Source organism: Scyliorhinus torazame, chromosome 19 (genome assembly GCF_047496885.1).
Source record: "Scyliorhinus torazame isolate Kashiwa2021f chromosome 19, sScyTor2.1, whole genome shotgun sequence".
Taxonomy (NCBI): Eukaryota; Metazoa; Chordata; class Chondrichthyes; order Carcharhiniformes; family Scyliorhinidae; genus Scyliorhinus; species Scyliorhinus torazame.
Window position 1 is genome coordinate 76,809,648 of NC_092725.1, and position 24,482 is coordinate 76,834,129.

The 24,482-nt window shown below is 48.9% G+C and overlaps 1 protein-coding gene and 1 long non-coding RNA gene across 3 annotated transcripts in view; one reads left to right on the forward strand and one right to left on the reverse strand.

The window, feature by feature from the left end:
- LOC140396237 (uncharacterized) overlaps positions 1-24,482 on the forward strand; it is a 77,708-nt gene that overhangs the window by 6,240 nt on the left and 46,986 nt on the right. The gene's annotated exons all lie outside the window — the stretch shown is intronic.
- The window catches only part of fbln1 (fibulin 1), a 345,473-nt gene continuing 343,459 nt past the window's right edge, over positions 22,469-24,482 (reverse strand). For both annotated transcript variants that reach the window (XM_072484570.1, XM_072484568.1), the window contains one exon: positions 22,469-24,454. In XM_072484570.1, coding sequence (XP_072340671.1) covers positions 24,315-24,454 — 140 coding nt within the window. In that variant the 3' untranslated portion in view covers positions 22,469-24,314. The remainder of the gene's footprint in view (positions 24,455-24,482) is intronic.

Here is a 24,482-nt window from a genome sequence, read left to right on the forward strand (position 1 = left end):
CTGTAGGGGGACCAGCCTGCAGGCTATGGTGACAGCCCCATTGCCGTTCTCACCGAGGAACCACACCACGAGCCCGGTGGTGGTAGCTACACTGAAGATTTGGGGACAGTGGAGACGACATAGGGGAAAGACCGGAGCATTGGGGGGGTCCCCGATAAGAAACAACCATAGGTTTGCCCCGGGGGGAATGGATGGGGGATATGGAATGTGGCAAAGAGCAGGAATAACGCAACTGAAAGATCTATTTGTGGATGGGAATTTCGCAAGTCTGGGAGCGCTGACCGAGAAATATGGGTTGCCCCAAGGGAATGCATTCAGGTACATGCAATTGAGGGCTTTTGCGAGGCAACAGGTGAGGGAATTCCCACAGCTCCCGACACAAGAGGTGCAGGACAGAGTCATCTCAAAGAAATGGGTGGGGGATGGTAAGGTGTCGGATATATATAGGGAAATGAGGGACGAAGGGGAGACTATGGTGGATGAACTAAAAGGGAAATGGGAAGAAGAGCTAGGGGAGGAGATCGAGGAGGGGCTGTGGGCAGATGCCCTAAACAGGGTAAACTCGTCGTCCTCGTGTGCCAGGCTAAGCCTGATTCAGTTTAAGGTATTACACAGGGCACATATGACTGGAACACGGCTCAGTAAATTTTTTTGGGGTGGAGGATAGGTGTGCGAGGTGCTCGAGAAGCCCAGCGAATCATACCCATATGTTTTGGTCATGCCCGGCACTACAGGGGTTTTGGGTGGGGGTGACAAAGGCGCTTTCAAAAGTAGTAGGAGTCCGGGTCGAACCAAGCTGGGGGTTGGCTATATTTGGGGTTGCACAAGAGCCGGGAGTACAGGAGGCGAGAGAGGCCGATGTTTTGGCCTTTGCGTCCCTAGTAGCCCGGCGCAGGATATTGCTAATGTGGAAAGAAGCCAAGCCCCCGGGGGTGGAGACCTGGATAAATGACATGGCGGGGTTCATAAAGCTAGAGCGGATTAAGTTCGTCCTAAGGGGGTCGGCTCAAGGGTTCACCAGGCGGTGGCAACCGTTCGTCGAATATCTTGCGGAAAGATAGATGGGGGAAAAAAGAAGGCAGCAGCAGCAGCCCAGGACTTGGGGGGGGGGGGGGGGGGGGGAGGGGGAGGGATGGGGGGGGGGCGGGGGGGGGGGTGTAGCCTGTGACAAGGCAGTTGCCAATTAGGGCTAGTTTTCATTTTTGTTATTTAATATTTATTTATTTGTTATTTTTTGTTTATATAAAAAAGGTCATTATTATCTGTATTGTTATAATGTTGTGTAAAGGATGCACAATGTACTGTGTTGGTTGACCAAAAATTTTCAATAAAATATTTATTCAAAAAAAAAAGAAATTACAATACAAACGCTCTCTGGTCCTGACGATCCAGACGATGGGTCATCCTGGTTTTGCTCTAGTATATAAGTGTGATCCGACAGGCTTCATCGTGATATAGTCATCACCTCCTCTAACTCATTTTCCGGTGGAGTAGCCTCGAGGTTCAAGTAGTCGACTACCGGCACCATTTCAGAGACCTGCGACGATTCACCATGTGTCTCTTGAGCAAGCTTCTCCGAGATTGGTACAATGTCTTCTGTCATGGGAGTGTCCCTTTAAGAAAAGTTTTGTCTTATCACATGGTTTCAGTGATGTCATTGTATGGGTAGAGCTTGGCTGTGGCACTGAGTTTTACTTTCGCTTTGGTTTGGGGCTGTTTTGTGACTATGAGCTTTTTGCTTTCGTTTTCACATTTGGCTGCTGGACTCAGACAGAGAAGTCTTGTTTTGCCTCTCTCGCTGCATTTGAAAAGCTGTTTATAGATTACTTGATAACTTGAAAGAAATAATTGTTTTCTGGAAGAAATTCAAACCTGCTGTTTTGGAAAGGACTCAAGAGCATCCAAACCAGGTTTTCTGGTTTATGGGATCTTGATACTAAATTGGAACAGTTTAAGGGAGAAATTTATTAACGGTTATATATAGAGTACTGTAGTTGTGTGGGGTATTTATGTTTGTAGTTGATAAAAATGCTTACTGTGTGTGTTTAGAAAAATGTTAACTGAATTTGTAGAATAAAGCTTGCTTTTGATTAAAAGTGTTTAAGGCCTCTGTTGAATAACACATGAAAGGTAGGCCCTTGTGCTCCTCGTAACCAAAATTAATAAACACTTGTAGGTCAGGTGAACTCCATGATATACTTTGGAATTTTCTAAACCCAGGCCCATAACACTTCTGTTACCAGCTTAGTCGAGAGCTGTTCCTCCGAGGTGTCGGCCACTGCAATCCCACTTTTCATTTTGGAGTGAGCCATCTCAGAGCACTCGCACTTCTTGGTGTCCTGCCCAGTCTGGGTGTCCCTTGTGACCACCTCATCATTCCCGCCAAACCACTGGAGCAGCGCTTCTCGGGCCCCTTCATCAAGCTCGCTAATACTGCTGCGAAATAGATTTACAAACATTTCATAGTCATCTTCACCTGGCTCACCTTCCACGTCTTTACGCTCCACATCATCTTCGGAGTCGTTATATATATCTTCGTAGTATTCATCTTCGGAGTCAATATCTTCAGCAATGATTTCCCTTGTAAAATATAACATTGCACACAGAATTGTGTTCGCGCAGAAGGCAGCCAATTTCCAAGTCAGCATTGGGTTTTGCTGCTGAACATTTATTTAACATTCCATGCTGTGAAACTTCAGGAGGAATGAAGAAATTAAAGAATGAGTAATTTGGTAGTTTTTGTAACTATATTGTGAGTACTCCAACCCATGCGCTTCGGCTTAGTTTTAGTTGTTTTCATTGTGACATTTTTTCCTTTCTTCCAGTCGACCTGGCATCCTGTGCACCCTATGATTTCTAGTTTGTCAAGGAATAAAGATGCGAGCTCGTCATTCATGTCGAGAGGGCTAGAATACAAGAGCAGGACGTCCTTCTGAGGCTGTACAAGGCTCTAGTCAGACCCCATTCGGAGTATTGTGAGCAGTTTTGGGCCCTATATCAATGGAAAGATGTGATGGCCTTCGAAAGGGTCCAGAGGAGCTTCACACGAATGATCCATGGAATGAAGAGCTTGTTGTATGAGGAACGGTTGAGGACTCTGGATCTGTACTCGTTTCAATGTAAAAAGATGAGGGGGGATTTATTGAAACTTACAGGATACTGCGAGGCCTGGATAGAGTGGACTTGGAGAGGATGTTTCCACTTGTAGGAAAAACTAGAACCAGAGGGTACAATCTCAGATTAAGCGACGATCCTTTAAAACAGAGATGAGGAGGAATTTCTTCAGCCAGAGTGTGGTGAATCTGTGGAACTCTGCCGCAGAAGGCTGTGGAGGCCAATTCACTGAGTGTCTTTAAGACAGATATTGATAGGTTCTTGATTAATAAGGGGGTCAGGAGTTATGGGGAAAAGGCATGAGAATGGGGATGAGAAAAATATCAGCTATGATTGAATGGCGGAGCAGATTCAATGGGCAGAGTGGCCTAATTCTGCTCCTATGTCTTATAGTCTTATGGTCAGGCCGCGATTCCATCTGGTATGCTTTCGTAATTACCTCATTTGTAAAGTACTTATTAGGCTCGAACTTAAACTCCAGAGTGAAGCTCCTTGGCTGTTCATGCTCTGAACATTTAACATTCACTTCTTGTAGATGCTTTAATACGGGCTCCATCATGCTCCTGTATCATGCCACTGAGTATATATACCTTCTTGAAGACTGTTAACCAAAAGTGTGGAATGCTCTTTGGCTCTTCCATCTCTGCATCTGATTTGTCGTCTTCCTCTTGGACTTCTGCTCAATCCTAATCGAAGGACTGCACTATCATATCTCATAGGGATTTGTAGAGTCCAGCAACCCGTTTTCTAGAACGTACAGTTGCTCAACTAGTTTCAGGGATTCACATGCATCCGCTCACATGATGGACTCGATTTTCATGTCCACAATATAAAACATTAACATGTACGTTGTATCGTGCACGCTAAGCTCAAGTTCACATTCACCAAACATTTCCATCTTTTTCTTCCTGTAGCGTACAGGCAATCCCAGTCAATCAACGACTTTCGGCTGTGCATTCAGCCTGTGTAAAGCAGACCAACTGAGCAGGTTGGCTCTCGATCGGATGTCGAGGTCGGATTGTACCAATGAGTCATTCAGCCACTCAAAGGTTTTCCACCTGCTTCAATGGCCTCAGGTTTGTTCTCAATAGTTTTGTTCTTTCTTGAATTTATAACTTCATCTTTATGTTCTTGGTTGCACTGAGAATAATGAAGAACTGTTCGTCCGGAGACATCTCATCAACTATGTTGATTGATCTGATTTGGTCCACTGTAGGACGCAAAAATCACTGTTTTGCGAAATGACCAACACGGCCGCACCTGGAACAGACTTTCCCAAAGTCAGACATTGCCATGGGCCATGTCAATTGCCACATTTCTGGCACAAGATGCCGGCTCCTGTCGGCCACTTAAAATGCCCGCCCGCACTGAGACCACCTTTCTTTATGACGTGCGTCACAGCACTAATGGCGCTGGTGTCTTCCTTTACGTTGGTGCCAGAATGCCTTGAGCTGAGTGTGCTGATTTGCTGTGCAGCTAACTCACTCGCATGGCAAATTTTTATTGCTTGTTCCAGTATCAAATCTTCTTCCCGCAGCAACCTCTCATGAAGCATATCATTTGATATACCAAACACAATTTGGTCGCGGATCATAGAAGATTTCAGACTACTGAAATTGCAGGACTGGGCCTTCAGCCTCAAGTCAGTGACAAAACTGCCAAAAGATTCACCTGGTTTCTGGGTACGCGTACAAAACATGTATCTCTCAAATGTTTCATTCTTTTTGGGGGAGCAAAGTCGATCAAAATGCCCAATGATTTCATCATATTTCTTGCTCTCCTCTTCATTATCAAAAGCAAAAGTATATATTTCAATTGCTTGCGGACTTGCCACCGTGAGCAACAACGTAATTCGCCTTTCGTCAGGCTGTGCCTGCAGGCCAAGGGTTTATACATAGAGCTTAAACTGCTGCTTGAAGACACACCAGTTTTCGTCTACGTTACCCAATACTCAAAGCTCGTGGGGCGCCTTTAACCTTCCATCTTGAACTTCAGTGTCTTTTACTGTATTGAGTCGCCAATGGTCATAGTTCACCAGGTCAATTATTCAGCCGATTTAACTTCGCCTTTTCTGACATTACCCTCAAATCTACAGCACCTCTGGTACCATGTTGTGTTTCGTGATCTTGTCTTGCAATGATTCTACAGAACTGCTAGCGACTTAACCAGAACGATGATTTATGAATGTATACATGGTAAGGTAACAATCAGAATCTTATACAAGCCAAGTTATCATAGGGTTACATTAGACTCTCCTGGAACTATCCTTATGTGCGATTGCCCTCATGTATGCCTTACAAACTTCTGCCGGTAGCCGGATGTCACCTGATTTATCTCTCTCGCCACCTGCTGATGGGAGGTCACGCTGAGTCTAGTTAGAGACCAATAATATTTTGTTTAAAATACCTTTTTAAAAATAAATTAAATTTAGAGTACCCAATTCAGTTTTTCCAATTAAGGGGCAAATTTTACCACGGCCAATTTACCTACCCTGCACATCTTTGGGTTGTGGGGGTGAAACCCACACAAACACGGGGAGAATGTGCAAACTCCATGCGAACAGTGACCCAGAGACGGGATCGAACCTGGAACCTCGGCGCCGTGAGACTGCAGTGCTAACCACTGCACCACCGTGTTGCCCACAAAGTGCATAAAATTTGACACTTACAAAGTGAAGACACTTCTACAGGTTATAAACAAAGATAAACTTTCTTATGCAATTTCAGAAAGATGAAACAATTTACAATATCTATCATATAATCTAACATTTAGGCTAAGGTTTGGCTACATTAGCAGGTGAAATGTGGTTGGACACACCACAATACACAGTAGATAACAGTTACGACCGAGCCAGATTCCATGGATTTCTCAACAACCCACCCAAACGTTTGTCATATTATGACCCAACAATCTTACTGAAAATTTGTCTTTCTCATAAGGGTTTTTAATCTCTACATTTGAAGATCACACCGAGGACTTCTCTCCATAATCAGTCCTACCCAGACGGCTTCAACATCGACCAACCTCATCGGGGTGCAATCTCACCTTCCGAGATTCCTTTCCTCTAAATTTCTGAGAACACTCAAGCTTCACCTTCCAGAAATTTCAAATCTTTGACTAGGCCAAACAGAACATTGCTCTTCCTTTTCCCCAACAGCATGGAGTCACCAAATGTTGGCTGCCTTCTTTGATCTTCAGAACTCCTCTGGTACCTTTTGGGACCTCTCCCTGACCCCTCCATGGTTTGGGACCTTGTTCCTGTACCCCTCCTGTGGCCTACTACCTGAGGCACCTACTAGATACACTACAAGTGCCCGTATCAAGCCATTGACCTGCTTCTTCATGCGGTTTTCTTTTTTCCCTTCTGCGCAGGTGTGCAGGGCCGGTCCCTGGCCTGAGGAGTATTAAAACAAATCGAGCTGCATGTGTATGGCCATTTCCCGGCCGGCAAGAAGTGTAAGGTTTGTCAGTAACCGGAGATCCCGACCTATGAACTAAAAAAAAGTGAATTTAGGTTCACACCCCCACCCATCTTACCCTCCTCCCTCGGCCCATCCTACACCCCCAATCCATCCTAACCCCACCACTCCCCCGATCCTACACTATTATAATCTCCCTGGCCTCTCAAAGTGCATTTAAACACAGGGACCTTTAAACGTACTTTGTTTACAGCAGCTAGTGCCGTAAAAAGGGGACAAGGCTTCACTTGCCCCAACTCTGCTGCCCTGATTTGGAAACCAGATACATTGCACATTTCTCACCAGGCTCAGGTCAGAAGAGCAGGCAAGAAATGTACAACTCCCAACCTGGTTAAGTAAAAAGGTACAAATGGAATCCAACAGTAATTGTCACTCCTCCACCTACCCCCAAGTACGGAGGTGACCTGACACCCCCCCCCCCCAAGAGACTCATGTAATAGAGGACTAAGGGAGCCCTATAATAGGGGGACCCCCAGGGATCCCCGTGATAGGGCCCTCCCCCAGAGAGGTAAGTGCAGTGAAATCACACGATTGAATCAATTGGAATGCTCTAAGTGCAACTTACATCTCTTTGATGTGGCCAATGTTTATAAACACGAGGGTTTCACCACTCAGGGCACTCTCGAGTGAAGGGATATGAATGGATAAAGGTGACAGATTATTTTTACAAGATGTTAAACCCAAACCACTACTCGAAAGCCATGAATGGAATGCAGACAGTGAATCTGTGGGAACCAGACGCAGGCACAGCTGCTCATCTTCGAGGAATGGACAAGTAAGCTGCAAGGTAAGTATTACAGCTATAATGCTTCCCACTGTCTTGGACTAGCTTCCGATATAGAGGTCTCTTTTCTGGGGGGTGGGATCTGTCTAGGGGAGGGTATGTGTTGGGAAATTCCTTTAGGCAGGGGGTCCCTCCTGTCAGGGTTCCCCCATTACCGGGATCTCTGTGGGGGGGGGGGGTCCCCCTATTACAGGGGTCCTGGGGGGGGGGGGGGGGTGTGAGGGACCAGGTCACCACCATACTTTGTAGTGCGGGGGGGGGCGCCTAGGCAATCCAGTGGTTGGTGGGCATGGTCCTGTGCACCGAGGTCCGTGAGATCCCAGATAGGTCCACACTCGGTGGCCATGGAGCACAGGGAGTGGACGATCTCCATCTGGAACTGCCCCTCATCACCCATTGACGGTGCCACCACCTTCTGGGTTTGTGTCACAACAGCCAGTGACTGCGCCATCTCCCTCTGGGACTGGGACAACCTCCCTCTGTGTCTGCGCCACGTTGACCAGCACCTGGGCAATGCTGTGACTGGGCCACGGTCAGGAGCGCTGCTATGATGTTCAAGTGCCCCTGTGAGGTGGCAACCCTATCCTAGGCCTTGGCCAGTGCCTGCACAGAATGCTCCAGGCTTTGGACTAATCCATAGCCGAAACTGCCGCCCCCCCCCCCCCCCCCTCCAAAAATGCCTCCACCGTGGATGCCACCTGTGCTATGTTGGCCTGGGTGGCACGCATTGTTAGCACCACCTTCTGCTGCTGCATGTAGTTGGACCCCTCCAACTGCACCTGCACCTGAATGCTCAGCAACAAGCCCTCATGTAGTCCCTGGCTCTGTGACTGCATTTCCGCAAGATTGATGGGACTGACCGTTCCAGAAGCCCGAAACCTGTCTATATGACAGCTGGTCCCTGGGATGTTCCTACCTCACCTGCTGTACTGGATCAGCTGTGTAATGCGCACCAGAGAGTGTCCCAGGAGTCTCTTCAATAAAGTGCCCAACTGAGGTGAGTGTCTCTGGCATGGTGGAGGGTGTTGGAGACAGCTGTGCCATCCTCAGCTCGAGTTCCGAGGTATCCTGAGTCTCGGTTGTAGGGCTGCCATCCGAGCCTCTCTCGTCGCTGCTCAGCTCATGGTGGTGCTCAGGCTATGGCACTGGCTGGGGGCGGAGATCGCCAGATGGACCAGCCCCATCTCCAGTTGCTCCTGCAAGACCAAAGTCAAGATGCATGATTAGACCATGGGCCCGTGGGTGGGGGGGTAAGCATGTGGGTGGGGGTGGTGAGGGTGGGGGTGGTGTAGGGTGAGGGGTTGGGGGTGGTGTAGGGTAAGGGTGGTTGGGTGAGGGTTGTGTGGGGGTGAGGGTGGTGTGGGAGCGGTTTAGGGGTGAGAATGGAGTGGGGGTTGTGTGGGGGTGAGGGTGGTGTGGGAGTGGTGTAGGGGTAAGAATGGAGTGGGGTTGTGTGGGGGTGAGGGTGGTGTGGGAGCGGTGTAGGGGTGAGAATGGAGTGGGGGTTGTGTGAAGGTGGTGTGGGGGGGTGGTGTTGGGGGGTGAGGGTAGTGTGGCGTAGTGGGTGGTGTTGGTGGGGGTTGACCACGTGTCACAGGGATCCGCAATTAAGTGGGGCGTCACTTCCTCGCCCGTGGCCAAACTCCACCTCGGCGATCTCCCTTTCCTCCGGGCCACCGGCCACATCCAGGGCCCTCTGCTCTACGAAGTAAAGGGCTGCAGATCCAAAGGTTCGCCCCCTGTCTTCTCCCGCTCCCGGCAATTGTGCGCGGCCTTCTCCTGGGGGGTCGTGGGAGGGAAACAGAAAACGACAGCTTTAGACATTCCAACGCATGCAGCCCAGGGGGTGGGTAGCTGGTGGCCTCCGTGGCCAGGGCACCCGGCCATGCCGGCCGATGTGGGTGCCAGCAGGTGGTGCATGGTGGGAGTTTGCCCGCCCTCCAGGTGGGGGTGGCGGGGTTGGGGGGATGGGTAGACAGCGGGTAGGGTTATGGATGTGTGGGACGGGGGTTGGTGCCAGAGGCACAATGTTGCCTACTCAACCTGGCCGACCTGAGCAGATCGTGCAGTTTTTTTCGGATGTTGCTTGTCGTTCTGGACGATGTTGCCCAGAGTGCTGGCCGTCTCTGCCACCTGCGCCCAGGCATGGCGAATGGCCGCAGCTGGCAGCCACCTTCCCGGGCCGGGGTACAGGGTCATCCTCCTCTCCGCCACCGTGTCCAGGAGGGTGTCCAGCTCGACATCCATGACTCTTGGAAGTGCTCTCCTCACTGCCATCTTGTGGGCTGGGATAGTGTGTGTGGGCAGTGCTGTGTGTATATGCGGCTGCAGCTTGTCAGCCTCCTGAGGGTTAATTGCGAAACTGGTGAATCCGGCACCGTTTCTCATTAGAATCGATTGTGTTCCATGTGGTGCCGGTGCTAGCCCCTTAACAGTAGCAGAATTGGTCCAGGTGCGACGCCAATTTTGCTGTCGTGGGACTCCATGAATTCTGCGTCGGCGTCAACACTCAGTCTCAGAAACGGATATACCCCTCAATATCTATGCTGGTTGGAAGGAAAGCACCTGAATATTTTTTTGAATTCAATCATTACCACTCATTTGCATTTATTTCCATGCTCCCGCTGGCGTGTGGCATGGAACTCGGTCATTCCGCAAACGAGGGTTGGAGCATGGCATTCAGGTCGCTGCCTGGCGCCCATTCCAGTTTTGCGCTGTGCCCAATTCTCCGACCCATTGGGGAACATGGGGCGAAATTCTCCGGAAACGGCGCGATGTCCGCCGACTGGCGCCCAAAACGGCGCAAATCAGATGGGCATCGCGCCGCCCCAAAGGTGCGGAATGCTCCGCATCTTTGGGGGCCGAGCCCCAACATTGAGGGGCTAGGTCGGCGCCGGACGAATTTTCGCCCCGCCAGCTGGCGGAAAAGGCGTTTGGTGCAGCTGGCGCGGAAATGACATCTCCGGGCCGCGCATGCGCGGGAGCGTCAGCGGCCGCTGACGGCATTCCTGCGCATGTGCAGTGGAGGGAGTCTCTTCTGCCTCCGCCATGGTGGAGACCGTGGCGGAGGCGGAAGGGAAAGAGTGCCCCCACGGCACAAGCCCGCCCGCGGATCGGTGGGCCCCGATCACGGGCCAGGCCACCGTAGGGGCACCCCCCGGGGCCAGATCGCCCCGCGCACCCCCCCAGGACCCCGGAGCCTGCCCGCGCCGCCTTGTCCCGCCGGTAAGGTAGGTGGTTTAATTTACGCCGGAGGGACAGGCATTTTAGCGGCGGGACTTCAGCCCATCCGGGCCGGAGAATCGAGCGGGGGGGCCCGCCAACCGGCGCGGCGCGATTCCCGCCCCCGCCGAATATTTGGTGCCGGAGACTTCGGCAACCGGCGGGGGCGGGATTCACGCCAGCCCCCGGCGATTCTCCGACCCGGCTGGGGGTCGGAGAATCGCGTCCATGTTCTGGGCATCCCAGGGACGGAGAATCCTTGCCATTGTCTTTTCTGTTAGCTCTTTCTTGAACTTTGTTTTTTTGTGTGAATGAACTCCTCTAATTCAGTTCCAGAAGCTTAATATCTTTGATGCCCCACTATATAGTTTGGCTAAATTGCCCCTTAGTGTTCAAAAGATTAGGTGATGTTACTGGGTTACAGGGTTAGGGTGGAGGCTTGGTCTTAAGTAGGGTGCTCTTTCCAATGGTCGGTGCAGACTCGATGGGCCGAATGGCCTCCTTCTGCACTGTAAATTCTATGATTCTATGATTACATGAGTTGGCTGTGATGCAAAGCAAGGCCAACAGCGCGGGTCCAATTCCTCATACTGGCTGAAGTTATTCATGAAGGCCCGCCTTCTCAACCTTACACCTCACCTGAGTATGGTGACCCTCAGGTTAATTCACCACCTGTCAGCGCTTCTTCTCAAAGGGGAAAGTAGCCTATGGTCATCTGCAACTACAGTACTTTAATATATAGAACAGTTTAGTTATTCTTTCAGGGGATGTGTTTGTCATTGACTCAGCCAGCATTTATTCCTCATCCCTAATTGGGATTAGGTATAATAATAATCTTTATTGTCACAAGTAGGCTTATGTTAACACTGCAATGAAGTTACTGTGAAACCCTAGTCGCCACATTCCACGCCTGTTCGGTTACACAGAGGGAGAATTCAGAATGTACAAATTACCTAACAAGCATGTCTTTCGGGACTTGTGGGAGGAAACCGGAGCACCCGGAGGAAACTCACGCAGACACGGGGAGAATGTGCAGACTCCGCACAGACAGTGACCCAAGCTGGATATTGAACCTGGGACCCTGGAGCTGTGAAACAACAGTGAGTGCTGCTCATTGATTAGGAAGGAAGTGCCAGAATTTTGACCCAGTCACAGTGAAGGAACTGCAATATAATTTCAAGTGAGGATGGTGTGTGGCTTGGAGTTTACCATCCTTTCTCCGAAAAGGCGTGACTTACTATGATATTAATTTCTGAAGAAAAATAAATGTCACTTTCTATTTGCACGTCCAACCTTCTGCACATGTCTAAGCATGCTAAAACTGAACAAGTCTGTGTAGATTTTCAACTACTGCAGCATCCAATCATTTCAACACTCTGGGCTATGTGCTCCAAATTGCCTTATAGAGTAGCAACAAGGCTGCAGATTTAATATTTGTGCGAATATTACGCGAAAAGCACATGAAAATTTTTGTTTAAATTTATTCATGGAATGTGGGCAACATTGGATAGGCCAGCATTTGTTGCCCATCCCTAATTGCCCTTGAGAGGGTCGTGGTGAGTTGCGTTCTTGAATATCTGCATTTTATGGTACACCCACGATCCCGTTGGGAGGGAGTTCCAGGATTTTGTCCCAGCGATACTGAAGGATTTGCGATATATTTCCAAGTCAGCATGGTGAGTGGCTTTGAGGGAAATTTCCAGATGGTGGTATTCCAATGTGACTGCTGCCCTTGTCCTTCTAGATGGTCGCGGTTGTGGGTTTGGAAAGTGTTGTCTTTGTGAGTCCCTGCAGTGCATTTTGTAGAGGTTAGATACTGCTGCTACTCTGCACTAATGGTGGAGGACTTGAAGGTTTATGGATGGGATGCCAATCAAGCAGGCTGCTTTGTCCTAGATGGTGTCAAGCTTCTTGAGTGTTGTTGGTGCTGCACGCATCTAGGCAACTGGAGAATATTACATCACACTCCTGACTTGTGCCATAGATAGTAGATAGGTTTAGGGGAATCAGGAAGTGAGTCACTAGCCGCTGGATTTCTAGCCTCTGACCTACTCTTGACCCGACTGTATTTATACGGCTGGTCAAGTTCAGTTTCTGGTCAATGGTAACCCTAGGATGGTGACAGTGGGGTAATCAGCGATGGTAATGCCATTGAATGTCAAAGGGCAATGTTTGGATTGTCTCTTGTTGGAGATGGTCATTGCCTGACACTTGTGTGGCATGAACGTTACTTCATAGAATCATAGAATTTACAGTGCAGAAGGAGGCCATTCGGCCCATCGAGTCTGCACTGGCCCTGGGAAAGAGCACCTTATTTAAGTCCACACCTCCATCCTATCCCGTAACCCAGTAACCCCACCTAACCCTTTTGGACACTAAGGGCAATTTAGCATGGCCAATCCACCTCACCTGCACATCATTGGACTGTGGGAGGAAACTGGAACACCCAGAGGAAACCCACACAGACACGGGGAGAACGTGCAGACTCTGCGCAGACGGTGACCCAAGCCGAATCAAATCTGAGATCTTGGAGCTGTGAAGCAACAGTGCTAATCACTGTGCTACCGTGTTGTCCTTCCAACTTGTCAGCCCAATCCTGAATGTTTTCCAAGTCTTGCTGTCTTTGGAAATGGATTGCTTCAGCATCTGTGGAGTCTGATGCTGAACATTGGTGCTGATTGTGCAATCATCAGTAAACATCCCTACTTTTGTCCTTATGATGGAGGGAAGGTCATTGATGTAGCAGCACGGTAGCATTGGGGGCAGCACGGTAGCATTGTGGATAGCACAATTGCTTCACAGCTCCAGGGTCCCAGGTTCGATTCCAGCTTGGGTCACTGGCTGTGCGGAGTCTGCACATCCTCCCCGTGTGTGCGTGGGTTTCCTCCGGGTGCTCCGGTTTCCTCCCACAGTCCAAAGATGTGCAGGTTAGGTGGATTGGCCATGATAAATTGCCCTTAGTGTCCAAAATTGCCCTTAGTGTTGGGTGGGGTTACTGGGTTATGGGGATAGGGTGGAGGTGTTGAACTTGGGTAGGGTGCTCTTTCCGAGAGCCGGTGCAGACTCGATGGGCCAAATGGCCTCCTTCTGCACTGTAAATTCTATGCTAATCTATGAAGATGGTTGGGCCTAGGACACTACCCTTAGGAACACCTGCAGCAATGCCCTAAGCTGAGATGACTGACCTCCAACAACTACAACCATCTTCCTTTGTGCCAAGTATGACTCCAGTCAGTGGAATCCCCCATGATTGCCAATGACTCCAGTTTTGCTAGGGCTGCTTGATGCTTGATCCAATGCTGCATTGATGCCAATGGCAGTGACTTTCACCTCACCTCCGGTGTTCAGCTCTCTTGTCTATGTTTGGATCACGGCTGTAATGAGCTCAAGAGCTGAGTGGCCCTTGTAAACACGAACTGAGCATCAGTAAGCAGGTTATTGCGAAGCAAGTGCCACTTGGTAGCACTGTTGATGACTTCTTACATCACTTTACGAATGATCAAGAGTAAATTGACAGGCTGGTAATTGGCTGGGTTGGATTGTCCTGCTTTTTTGTGCACAGGACATAGCAGGGCAATTTTCTACATTGCTCAGTAGATGCCAGTAGTATCTGTACTGGAACGGCTTGGTGCGGGGTGCGGCAAATTCTGGAGCACAGGTCTTCAGTACTATTCATGCTCTCTCTGTATTTATTTTGGAGGCTCAGTTGAAGGTGGGAGTAGAGATTGGCATGCAATGGCATATTGCATTATATTGAGGGATAGAAAAGAGTCGTTGATCCCACCGATCCAGTCTTCAATTTTCACTTGTACGGTCCGTGCCTCCACAGCCCTGCTTATCAAATGGCTAACTACAAGGACAGCTGATATAATAAAGTTGAAAATTGGGTTGCAGGGATACAGCAGCAGTTAAGAAAGCTGTGTGTTAATTTTGGGAAACCGGCCAGCACCACAATTGGAAGGTATGTAAATCCCAACTAATATAATCTTGCAGTCACTTTAACCCTATCCAGCAGCAGAAATTGAAGATTTGTACAGCATACCAGGTTTATAGCTGGTACCACATTTACGGTTCTACTAAATCATTTGAAGATCTTGTTATAAACTTGTGATTTGTGTTTAAATACTTTTGTAATACTTTACATTGTTATGGTCCATAATTTTAAGGATTCCTCTGGTAGAAAAAAATTCCAAAAAGCATGGCAAAATGCAAACGTCACAACACTCAGGCTCCTGTCACTTTTATGTTTGGACCCCGGCATCAACATCAGGACTATCAGACCATTCTTACCTGCGTAGCGTGTTATATGTACTGCACCTGAGCCAACCATCTAAATGGAACCGAAGAATGGAAATGTTCAGCAAAATCAAAGTTTACACCATGTAAAAGAGGAAAGATTGCCCCGAAGAGAGTTCAACGACTTGCAAAGATAGAAGGGAGAAAATGTAATGCTCAGTTGTCATTAATATATCCTTATCTGATGTTGAAAAGTGATAGTCAATATGCCATTGCATGCCAATCTCTACTCCCACCTTCAACTTAACATTTCACACTACTGCTGCAACTCTGGTAAGCTCTACCTCTTTATTTTTGGGGGCGCAATTGTAGTGCAGCTAATAGTAGCTGAGAACAGTAGCTACGTTAGCAGTTCCATTCAGGTAGTAACTAGTTTGAACTTTCCTCCTCCAATTGGAATTGCCCCACCCAGGAGAGAGTTCTGCATATGCATGCTTTTGCATGAAAAGGGCTTTGTTCAATCAACAAAATATTAAAACCTTTGAGAGGAAGAGCAGAAAATGCACTCTTAAAACTTTCAAGGGAACGTGCAGGTAGGTTAAAATGCCCAAGAGGTCAGCTGAACTCACTGAAAGCTTTATAAGTCACATTCTTCTGACATAACATTGGCGATAGCCTCAAACGTAACATGGTGTGATAGTCTCCTTCAGGAGAATCTCAGACCACCTGCATCTGGACAATACAGCCTATGGCATAAAGTACTGCAAACATTTACATATGCTACAACACAAAATAGAAAAGGGATAGGGATAGAGTACGGTAGTAATCAAATCCTATCTGAAATAAATCATAGGTTTGGCCAGTTGACTGCCGGGAATCGCTGCGGGGGCATGTTCCAACGGCCCACGACCGGTGCCGCGTCAACTGCCCGGGCGGAACTGGCGGGCCCGTCGCGCTGGATTTCCGGTGTGAATGGCTATTCTCCGCCCCCGCGCCGGGGATCCCAGCGCAGAGGGTCGGAGAATCCCGCCCAACTACTTTAGTTAACAAATTCCAATGCAAAGCAATGTAAGCAACACTGCAGATCATTGGGTCAATATAAAGAAGGATAGCTGTTTTATTACCGTTTAAGATGTGTGGAAATTTGAATTCACCCAATAAATTTTGAAAACCCAAGGATTTAGTCGGAATTGATACAAATATTTTGAAACACCCGATAAGGCATGGAACTTTATACAGACTGAAAAGTTGGACTCAAATTGAGGGTTTGTCGTGGGGGGATATTTACTGTGTTCACTGTGTTTATTACGTTTGGGGAATGCTCTCTTGGTTTGAGTGCTGGGTGGGGATGGGTGAATGGATTTGATGTGGGGGCCGTGGGAGAGTGTGGGCGTCGGTGTTGGAGGGGCAGGCCCCCACGGAGGAGGAGGGGGAGTGGAGGCCCGGGGATGGGGAGTTGGGGTAAGGCCGCAAAAAGGAGCTGCGCCAGAGGGGGTGGGGCCGGCTCAGGAAAGCGTTAGGGAAGGATGGGGGTGGGGCCGGGGCGGGGAAAGGCGGTGCTGGAGAGGAGCGCACACTGACTGCCAAGGGGTGGGGGGATTCTCACACTGGGGGGTCGATGGAATGGCGGGAGAGGCCGGGGTCAGCAGGAGTCAGCTGACTTACGGGAGTGTCATGGGGGGAGCAAAATGGCTAGATGTGCATCTAGTGGGGGGAGGGTGGTGGGGGGGAACAGGGTTGCTGCTGCATTGGCCAAAGGGGAGCTGGAAGTAGGAGAGGTAGTCGGGGCGGGGGTCCACCACCTGGGGGACTGGAGGGTGCGGGAGGCACGGACACGTGGCTTGCCTAGAAAAGGAGATGGCTAGTCGGTGGGGGGCGGAGAGAATAGCCCCCAATCCGGCTGATCACTTGGAATGTGAGGGGCCTGAACGGGCCGGTCAAGAGGGCCCGGATGTTCGTGCACTTAAAGGGACTGAAGGCAGACATGGTTATGAAAATGAAATGAAAATCGCTTATTGTCACAAGTAGGCTTCAAATGAAGTTACTGTGAAACGCCCCTAGTCGCCACATTCCGGTGCCTGTTCGGGGAGGCTGTTACGGGAATCGAACCATGCTGCTGGCCTGCCTTGGTCTGCTTTCAAAGCCAGCGATTTAGCCCTGTGCTAAACAGCGGAGGTAGTGGCAGCTATGGACGCGGAGAAGGCCTTTGACCGGGTGGAGTGGGAGTATCTTTGGGAAGTGTTGCGGAGGTTTGGGTTCGGGGGGGGGGTTCGTCGTTTGGGTCAGGCTGCTATATAGAGCCCCGGTGGCGAGTGTGGCTACGAATCGGCAGAGGTCGGAGTACTTTCGGTTGTATCGGGGGACGAGGCAGGGGTGCCCCCTGTCCCCCTTGTAGTTTGCACTGGCAATTGAGCCTATGGCCATGGCACTGAGGGAGTCCAGGAAATGGAGGGGACTGGTCCAGGGGGGGAGAGGAACACCGGGTGTCGTTGTATGCTGACGACCTGTTGCTGTATGTGGCAGTTCCAGTGGAGGGGATGGCGGAGGTCATGCGGATCCTAAGGGAGTTTGGTGACTTTTCGGGGTATAAACTCAACGTAGAGAAGAGTGAGCTCTTTGTGGTGCATTCAGGAGACCAGGGAAGGGGGATAGACGAGCTACTGCTGAAGAGAGCGGCAAGGAGCTTTCGGTATCTAGGGATCCAAGTAGTTAGGAGTTGTGGGGCCCTGCACAGGCTCAATTTGACGCGGTTGGTGGAGCAGATGGAGGAGGATTTTAAAAGACAGGATATCCTGCCACTCTCGCTAGCAGGTAGGGTGCAGTCGGTCAAAATGACGGTCCTCCCGAGGTTTCTCTTTGTGTTCCAGTGCCTTCCCATTACGATCCCCAAGGCCTTTTTCAGACGGGTAAGTAGGAGCATCATGGGTTTTGTGTGGGCGAATAAGACCCCGAGGGTGAAGAGAGTGTTTTTGGAGCGTAGCAGGAACAGGGGGTGGGGGGGGGGGGGGGGGGGCTGGCGCTGCCGAATTTGTCTGGCTATTATTGGGCAGCCAATGTGGCGATGATCCGTAAGTGGGTAATGGAGGAAGAGGAGGCGGCGTGGAAGAGGTTAGAGATGGCGTCCTGTGTGGGCACGAGCCTGAGGGCGCTGGTCACGGCACCGCTGCCGCTCTCGCCGACAAGGTACACCACGAGTCCGGTGGTGGCGGCGACGCTGAAGATCTGGGGGCAGTGGAGGCGACTCAGGGGCGAGGTGAGAGCCTCGGTTTGGTCCCCGATTCGGGAGAATCATCGGTTCGTCCCGGGAAGGATGGATGTGGGGTTTCGGAGCTGGCATCGGGCAGGGATTAGAAGAATGGAGGACTGTTCATCGATGGGACGTTTGCGAGCCTAGGGGAGCTGGAGGAGAAGTTTGGGCTACCCCTGTGAAACGCTTTCAGGTACATGCAAGTGAGGGTGTTTGTGAGGTGGCAGGTGAGGGAATTCCCGCTGCTCCTGGCACAGGGGATTCAGGACAGGGTGATTTAGGGAGTATGGGTTGGAGAAGGCAAAGTTTCGGCGATTTACCAGGAGCTGAAGGAAGAGAAGGAGGCCTCGGTGGAGGAGTTAAAGGGCAAGTGGGAGGAGGAGCTGGGGGAGGAGATAGATGTGGGTCTGTGGGCTGATGCCCTGAGTAGGGTTAATTCTTCCTCCTTTTGCGCCAGGCTCAGCCTAATACAGTTCAAAATTACTCACAGAGCGCATATGACAGGGACGAGGTTGTATAGGTTCTTTGGGGTGGAGGACAGATGTGGGAGGTGCTCGGGAACCCGGCAAATCACATCCATATGTTCTGGTCGTGCCCGGCGCTGGATGGGTTTTGGGTGGGGTTTTGCGAGGACTATGTCCAAGGTGGTGAAAGCCCGGGTCAAGCCGAGCTGGGGGTTGGCATTATTTGGGGTAACGGACGAGCCGGGAGTGCAGGAGGCGAAAGAGGCCGGTATCCTGGCCTTTGCGTCCCTGGTAGCCCGGCGGAAGATTTTGCTATTATGGAAAGTTGGACAACTCGTTCATCAGTGGCTGGGAGGTTGCTGGCACACAACTGCACCTGTGCCTCGATGTGGCGAATGAAGTCGCCCAGTTCACATGGCATGGTGATGGATCGGGATAGGGCATCCGCGATTACCAGCTCCTTACCCAGTGTGTAGACGAGTTCGAAGTCATAGCGGCAGAGACGAAGAAGAATTCTTTGAAACCGAGGTGTCATATCATTTAAATCCTTCTGGATTATGTGGACTAAGGGCCTGTGGTCTGTTTCCACCGTGAACTTTGGCAGACCGTATACATAGTCATGAAACTTGACTATTCCTGTCAGGAGACCCAAGCACTTTTTTTCGATCTGGGCATACCGTTGTTCGGTCGGAGTCATAGCCCTGGATGCATATGCCACTGGAGCCCAGGACGAGGAGTCGTCTTTCTGGAGGAGCACCGCACCAATGCCGTCCTGGCTTGCGCCTGTGGATATTTTTGTATCCTTGGTCGGGTCAAAGAACGCCAGTACTGGGGCTGTGGTGAGCATCGCCTTCAGCTCAAGCCACCCAGCTTGATGCGCGGGAAGCCACTGGAACACTGTGGACTTTTTTACGAGATGCCGGAGGGCTGTGGCGTTGGATGCCATGTTAGGAATGAATTCTCCTAAAAAATGTACCATCCCAAGGAAATGTAGGAATGCCTTTTTGTCCTCTGGGGTCTTCATAGCATTGATTGCCAGTACCTTGTCAGCATCAGGTTGCACACCTTGCTGTGAAATGTAGTCACCCAGAAACTTGATCGTGGACCGACCAAATGAGCATGGAGGCCATTCTCGTGGACCCTCTGAAAAACCTGTCTGAGGCGAGCTATGTGATCCTCGGGCGTCGCGGACCAGATGATCACGTCATCCACATATACTCGCACCTCCCTCGATGCCATCCACCATTTGCTCCATTATTCGATGAAAGACTTTGGAAACTGAAATTATTACGAAAGACATGCGGTTGTAACAATATCTGCCGAACGGAGTGTTAAATGTGCATAGCTTCCTACTGGACTCGTCCAGTTGTATCTGCGAGAAGCCACGTGAGGCATCCAGCTTGGTGAAGAATTTGGCATGAGCCATCTCACAGGTTAATTCTTCCCGCTTCGGGATCGGGTAGAGCATTATGTTGCGATTCAGGTCTTTGGGATCGATGCAAATTCGTAGTTCACCAGAGGGTTTCTTGACGCAGACCATGGAGCTGACCCAGTCTGTTGGTTCCGTGACCTTTGAAATGATGCCCTGGTCTTGGAGCTCTCGCAGCTGCGTTTTTAGACGATCCTTGAGAGGAGCCGGCACCCGGCGTGGTGCATGGATGAGTGGGGTGGCATTCGGTTGGGGTGGCATTCGGTTTGAGTAGTATCTTGTAGCGATTCAGGAGCGTGCCCATCCCATCAAACACATTGTGATATTGCGTGAGGATGTCATCTATGTCAGCCTGTAGATTCGCATTGGGCGAGGCAGTCGCAGGTGCAGAGGACATGGCATGAACTCGCTGTACCAGATTTAGGAGTTTGCATGCGCGAGCACCGAGCAGGGATGCCTTGTCAGGCTGGACAATCTCGAATCTTAACGTCGCCTTGATTGCCTTGTGAAAGACACTTAGCTGACACGATCCATTGTAGTCAAGGAGCTGGCAGGCTGGTGGAAGAATTCCAGGTTGGTCTCATAGATTATCAGATTCGCAGTCGCGCCAGTGTCCAATTTGAACCGGAAGCGACACTGGTTGACCGTGATCACTATAATCACTGTAAGGATCCCAGCCGAGTAAAGATCAAGAGGGAGACTTGAGGGCAGGTGGAAATAGAAAGAAGTTGAACCGTGATGTCGCAGCCTGCAGGTAAGTGATTGGCTGGTGACTGGTAAATAGTTTTTCTTTTCCCTGAGGTGTTATCGTGCAGGGCGCAGTGGTTGCTGAGTGAGTGCTTGCTGAGAAGGGGAGTAAATTTTTTTTTTTAAACTTACTGTTGGGAGTTTCCAGCTGAATCCGGTCGGAGTGAGGACAGAGTGACTGCTGGGTAAGTAGTAAAGATTTAAATTGTTTGCGCAGGCCCATAACAGCTGATTACTGTTCTCGTGTGGGGCGCAGTAGGGTTTTCGGCTTCATCGTCCTCCCGGTTGTGGTGCGCATGCATAGGAACCCGGGAAAAGCGCGCAAAATGGCCACTCTCCGCGATGCTCAGGCCTTGCATTCTTGCGACGGCCTGTACCCTTTCTGCCTTGTGGGAGGCCAGTTTTGCATTTTCTGCTGCCTTGATGCGGGAGTATCGATTGCTGGCAAGTTCATGGACAGCGCACGTTTCGATGGCAACAGAGAGGGTCATCCGTTTGATTTTGAGGAGCTGCTCCCGCAGGGAGACGGAATGGACCCCGAAAACGATCTGATCCCGGATCATGGAATCAGCAGTCGAGTCATAATTACGTGACTGCACTAGGATGTGGAGATGGGTCAAAAAGGACTGAAAAGGTTCATCCTTCCCCTGAAGCCTCTGTTGGAAGATGTACCGCTCAAAGCTCTCATTCACCTCGGCTTCGCAGTGGCTGTCGAATTTCAGCAGAACTGTCTTGAACTTCGTCTTGTCTTCGCCATCATCAAACGTGAGCGAGTTAAAGATGTGGATGGCGTGATCCCCCGCAGTCGACAGGAACAGCGCAATCTTCCTGGCATCTGATGCTGCCTCGAGGTCGGAGGCCTCGATATGCAGGAGGAACTTCTGTTTGAAGATCTTCCAGTTGGCGCCGAAGTTACCGGAGATCTGGAGTTGCGGAGGGGGCTGGATCTTTTCCATGCCGCTGGATGGTTGCTTGCTGGTCGTTGCAGATTCACTCGAGGTAGGTACATTAGAATTAATAGTTTCCTGGTACCATGAACGAGAAACAGGCTTCCGACACAGATGGTTCAACACTGTTTTATTGAACCTGCTGATTGCTGTACATAATCTGCTGTGGGTTGACACTCTATTAATCTAAACTGATAACCTCTGTCTGGCTTGACCAGACTGGCTCTCTGTCACATGGAGACAGTGCTCACTGCACTGTGCACCCTGACTATCTCTGTAGCTGTATCCAGTGAGAAGAGGCAGAGTCTTGATGCCTCGTGTGTTTTATAGTGGTGATGTCCCCGGCAGTGTCCTGTCTGGTGATTGGTTGTTCTGTGTCCTGTGTGTTTATTGGTTATTCTGTGTGTCAGTCACTGCCTGTCTGTATCTCATTATATACATGGATATTATGACAAGTGGTAGCTTGGGGATAGTCAGGAAGACATGCGCTGCTGTCACAAAACAGTGACAAAAGTGCCTGGCTGGGAGACTAGTCTGTCCCGGATGGTGTTGAGCTTCTTTCTTGTTGCAGTTGTACTCATCCAGGCATGTGGAAAGTATCTTTTCAAACATCTGACTTGAAGTTTTGAGGTGAGATTTCACACTTCCCACCCCTTCCCCCTCCCTCTCCCTCCTCCCTCCCCATCCCCTTCACCTCCCCCCCTCCTTGCCCCACGGCACATCCTTTTCCCTCATCCCCCTACTGATTTTCAAAACATTACATATAAATCAAGTTTAAGAATAAACAACATTTCAAAGCTTTGATTAAAAGTAGTTTATTTCTTTGTACATACACAACAGACTCTTTCTTTCGAAGGAATGAATAAGTCGGTCCATACTGTCAGTTGCCGAACATCTCCAGGCAACACACAATGTCATATCACACAAAGACTCAGTCACAAGGTCTACACCAAGTCTTCCATTTCCAGTATTACATCAATACTTTTTCACAATTCTGAACATTTATTATCCACTGGGGTTGAGTCAAAGTCTGAGAATAGTCAAACCCAGTTACCTGGGAACTCCAACCCTTTCCAGCAGTGGTTATTTCCTTTACACAATATCTTGATCTGTACCTCAACATTGAATGGATTAACATATAGAACCTCAGAAACATTTATCTGTCCAATTTAAATTGGAGATAAACACACTGTGGTGTTTTATAAAATAAGATGAATACATGAAAAGATGTGTGCTATTGACATATAATACTATATTATAAGAATAGCACATGCAATTTTATGGATTGTTTGCCTTCAGAGGTTAACTCATAAAACTGGTAGCATTGATCAAGTGCTGGAAATATCTTACCAGTCTTGGACAATAGTATTAGAGTCATTGAAAATAAAACAATTGCATATATTGTGCTTATGTGACAATTTGCACACAACATATTAGTTCAAATGTAGGTGCAATTGCTACTGTTTTTAATAAGGTGGCAAACAGCATGGTGCTGAATCTTCTGTGTACTTGCACCCAGAAAAACATGGATTGGGCCAGTAATCAAATGGTTAGCATAAAAGATCAAGAAAATCTGGGTACACCCAAGTTTCTTCACTCCTTTATACCCTTCGTGAATATCCTGCAATTTTGCTGTTCAAAATGGGTTCAAAATTGAATTCAGAGATTACACAACAGGAAACAAGTATTTTTTCTTGTGATTTATTGTAATTTTCTGAGCAAGTTTTAAAGTACAGAGACCTGCATTGCTTTTTCAGTTACTTTGCTTGCATTTTTATGGTATCAGTAAGAATCAATTAAAACTGAAAAGCTTCCCCGATTGCATGATATTAATAATTATAGCTGTTAATGCAGTTGTGGGACTTGAAACAGTAATTTTAATACTAGAATACCCCTGATCTGTACGTTTATTTTCTTTTATGGCCATTTTTAAGTTCCTGTGTTTATTTTTAAATTTGGGTCTAAACGGCCATTGGTAAAATGGGTACATGGATGTGCCTTACTTTGGGTGTAACTTCCCGATTATGTCCCAACAGGAAATTCTAACCCCATGTGTTTCAAAACTATTGAAACATGAGGAACACTGCAATTGTATTTTGAGCTTGTAGAATATTGCTCATCAGTCTGTTTTAGCACTACAAGTTATTTTGTTGAACTGATCCGGAATAACTCAATCTGTTTCAGAGCAGTGCAAACAATTAAAAGGAGACAGTCTGTTACCAACCGTTTGGCTTATTTCACAAACACTCGAATGCAATTCATATTTAAATGGTTCACTGCATCACAAAAACATGAGGAAATTAATGTGCCATTGCTCAGCTGACTGCACGCTTTAGTTATCAAGACTGTACATTTTGATGGTTTCCCTGGCTTGTTCCATACTGAAATGTTCTAGGTACAGGTCTACTTGTAAAATATTAATGTAATAAAGTGAATTAATTTTAAAATGTTTTATTATAAATACAAATTTGAGAGGAAACAGATCTTTGGCAAACATGCAGTTCTGCTTTAAGCATTCTAATCATACTGGTGCTGGTGTTTAAGGAGCATAAGTGGAGTACAGAAGAATTGTTCCTGGATATTCAGTGGTTAACAGCTGTGGCCAGTTGTGTTTACTACAGGTTACCTTTACGTGACAAAAATCTCTAGAACCAGTATTCCGAAATGTAGATGGTGACATACACAATGTTGCGATGAGACAGTTGCCCTGTCAAATAAGAGTCCATTTCTAGCTTTAAGGTGGAAGTGAATGGTCCAATAACTGGTTTCACTATTCGAACGACACCTGGAGGAGGAAGGAAAAGACAGATGAG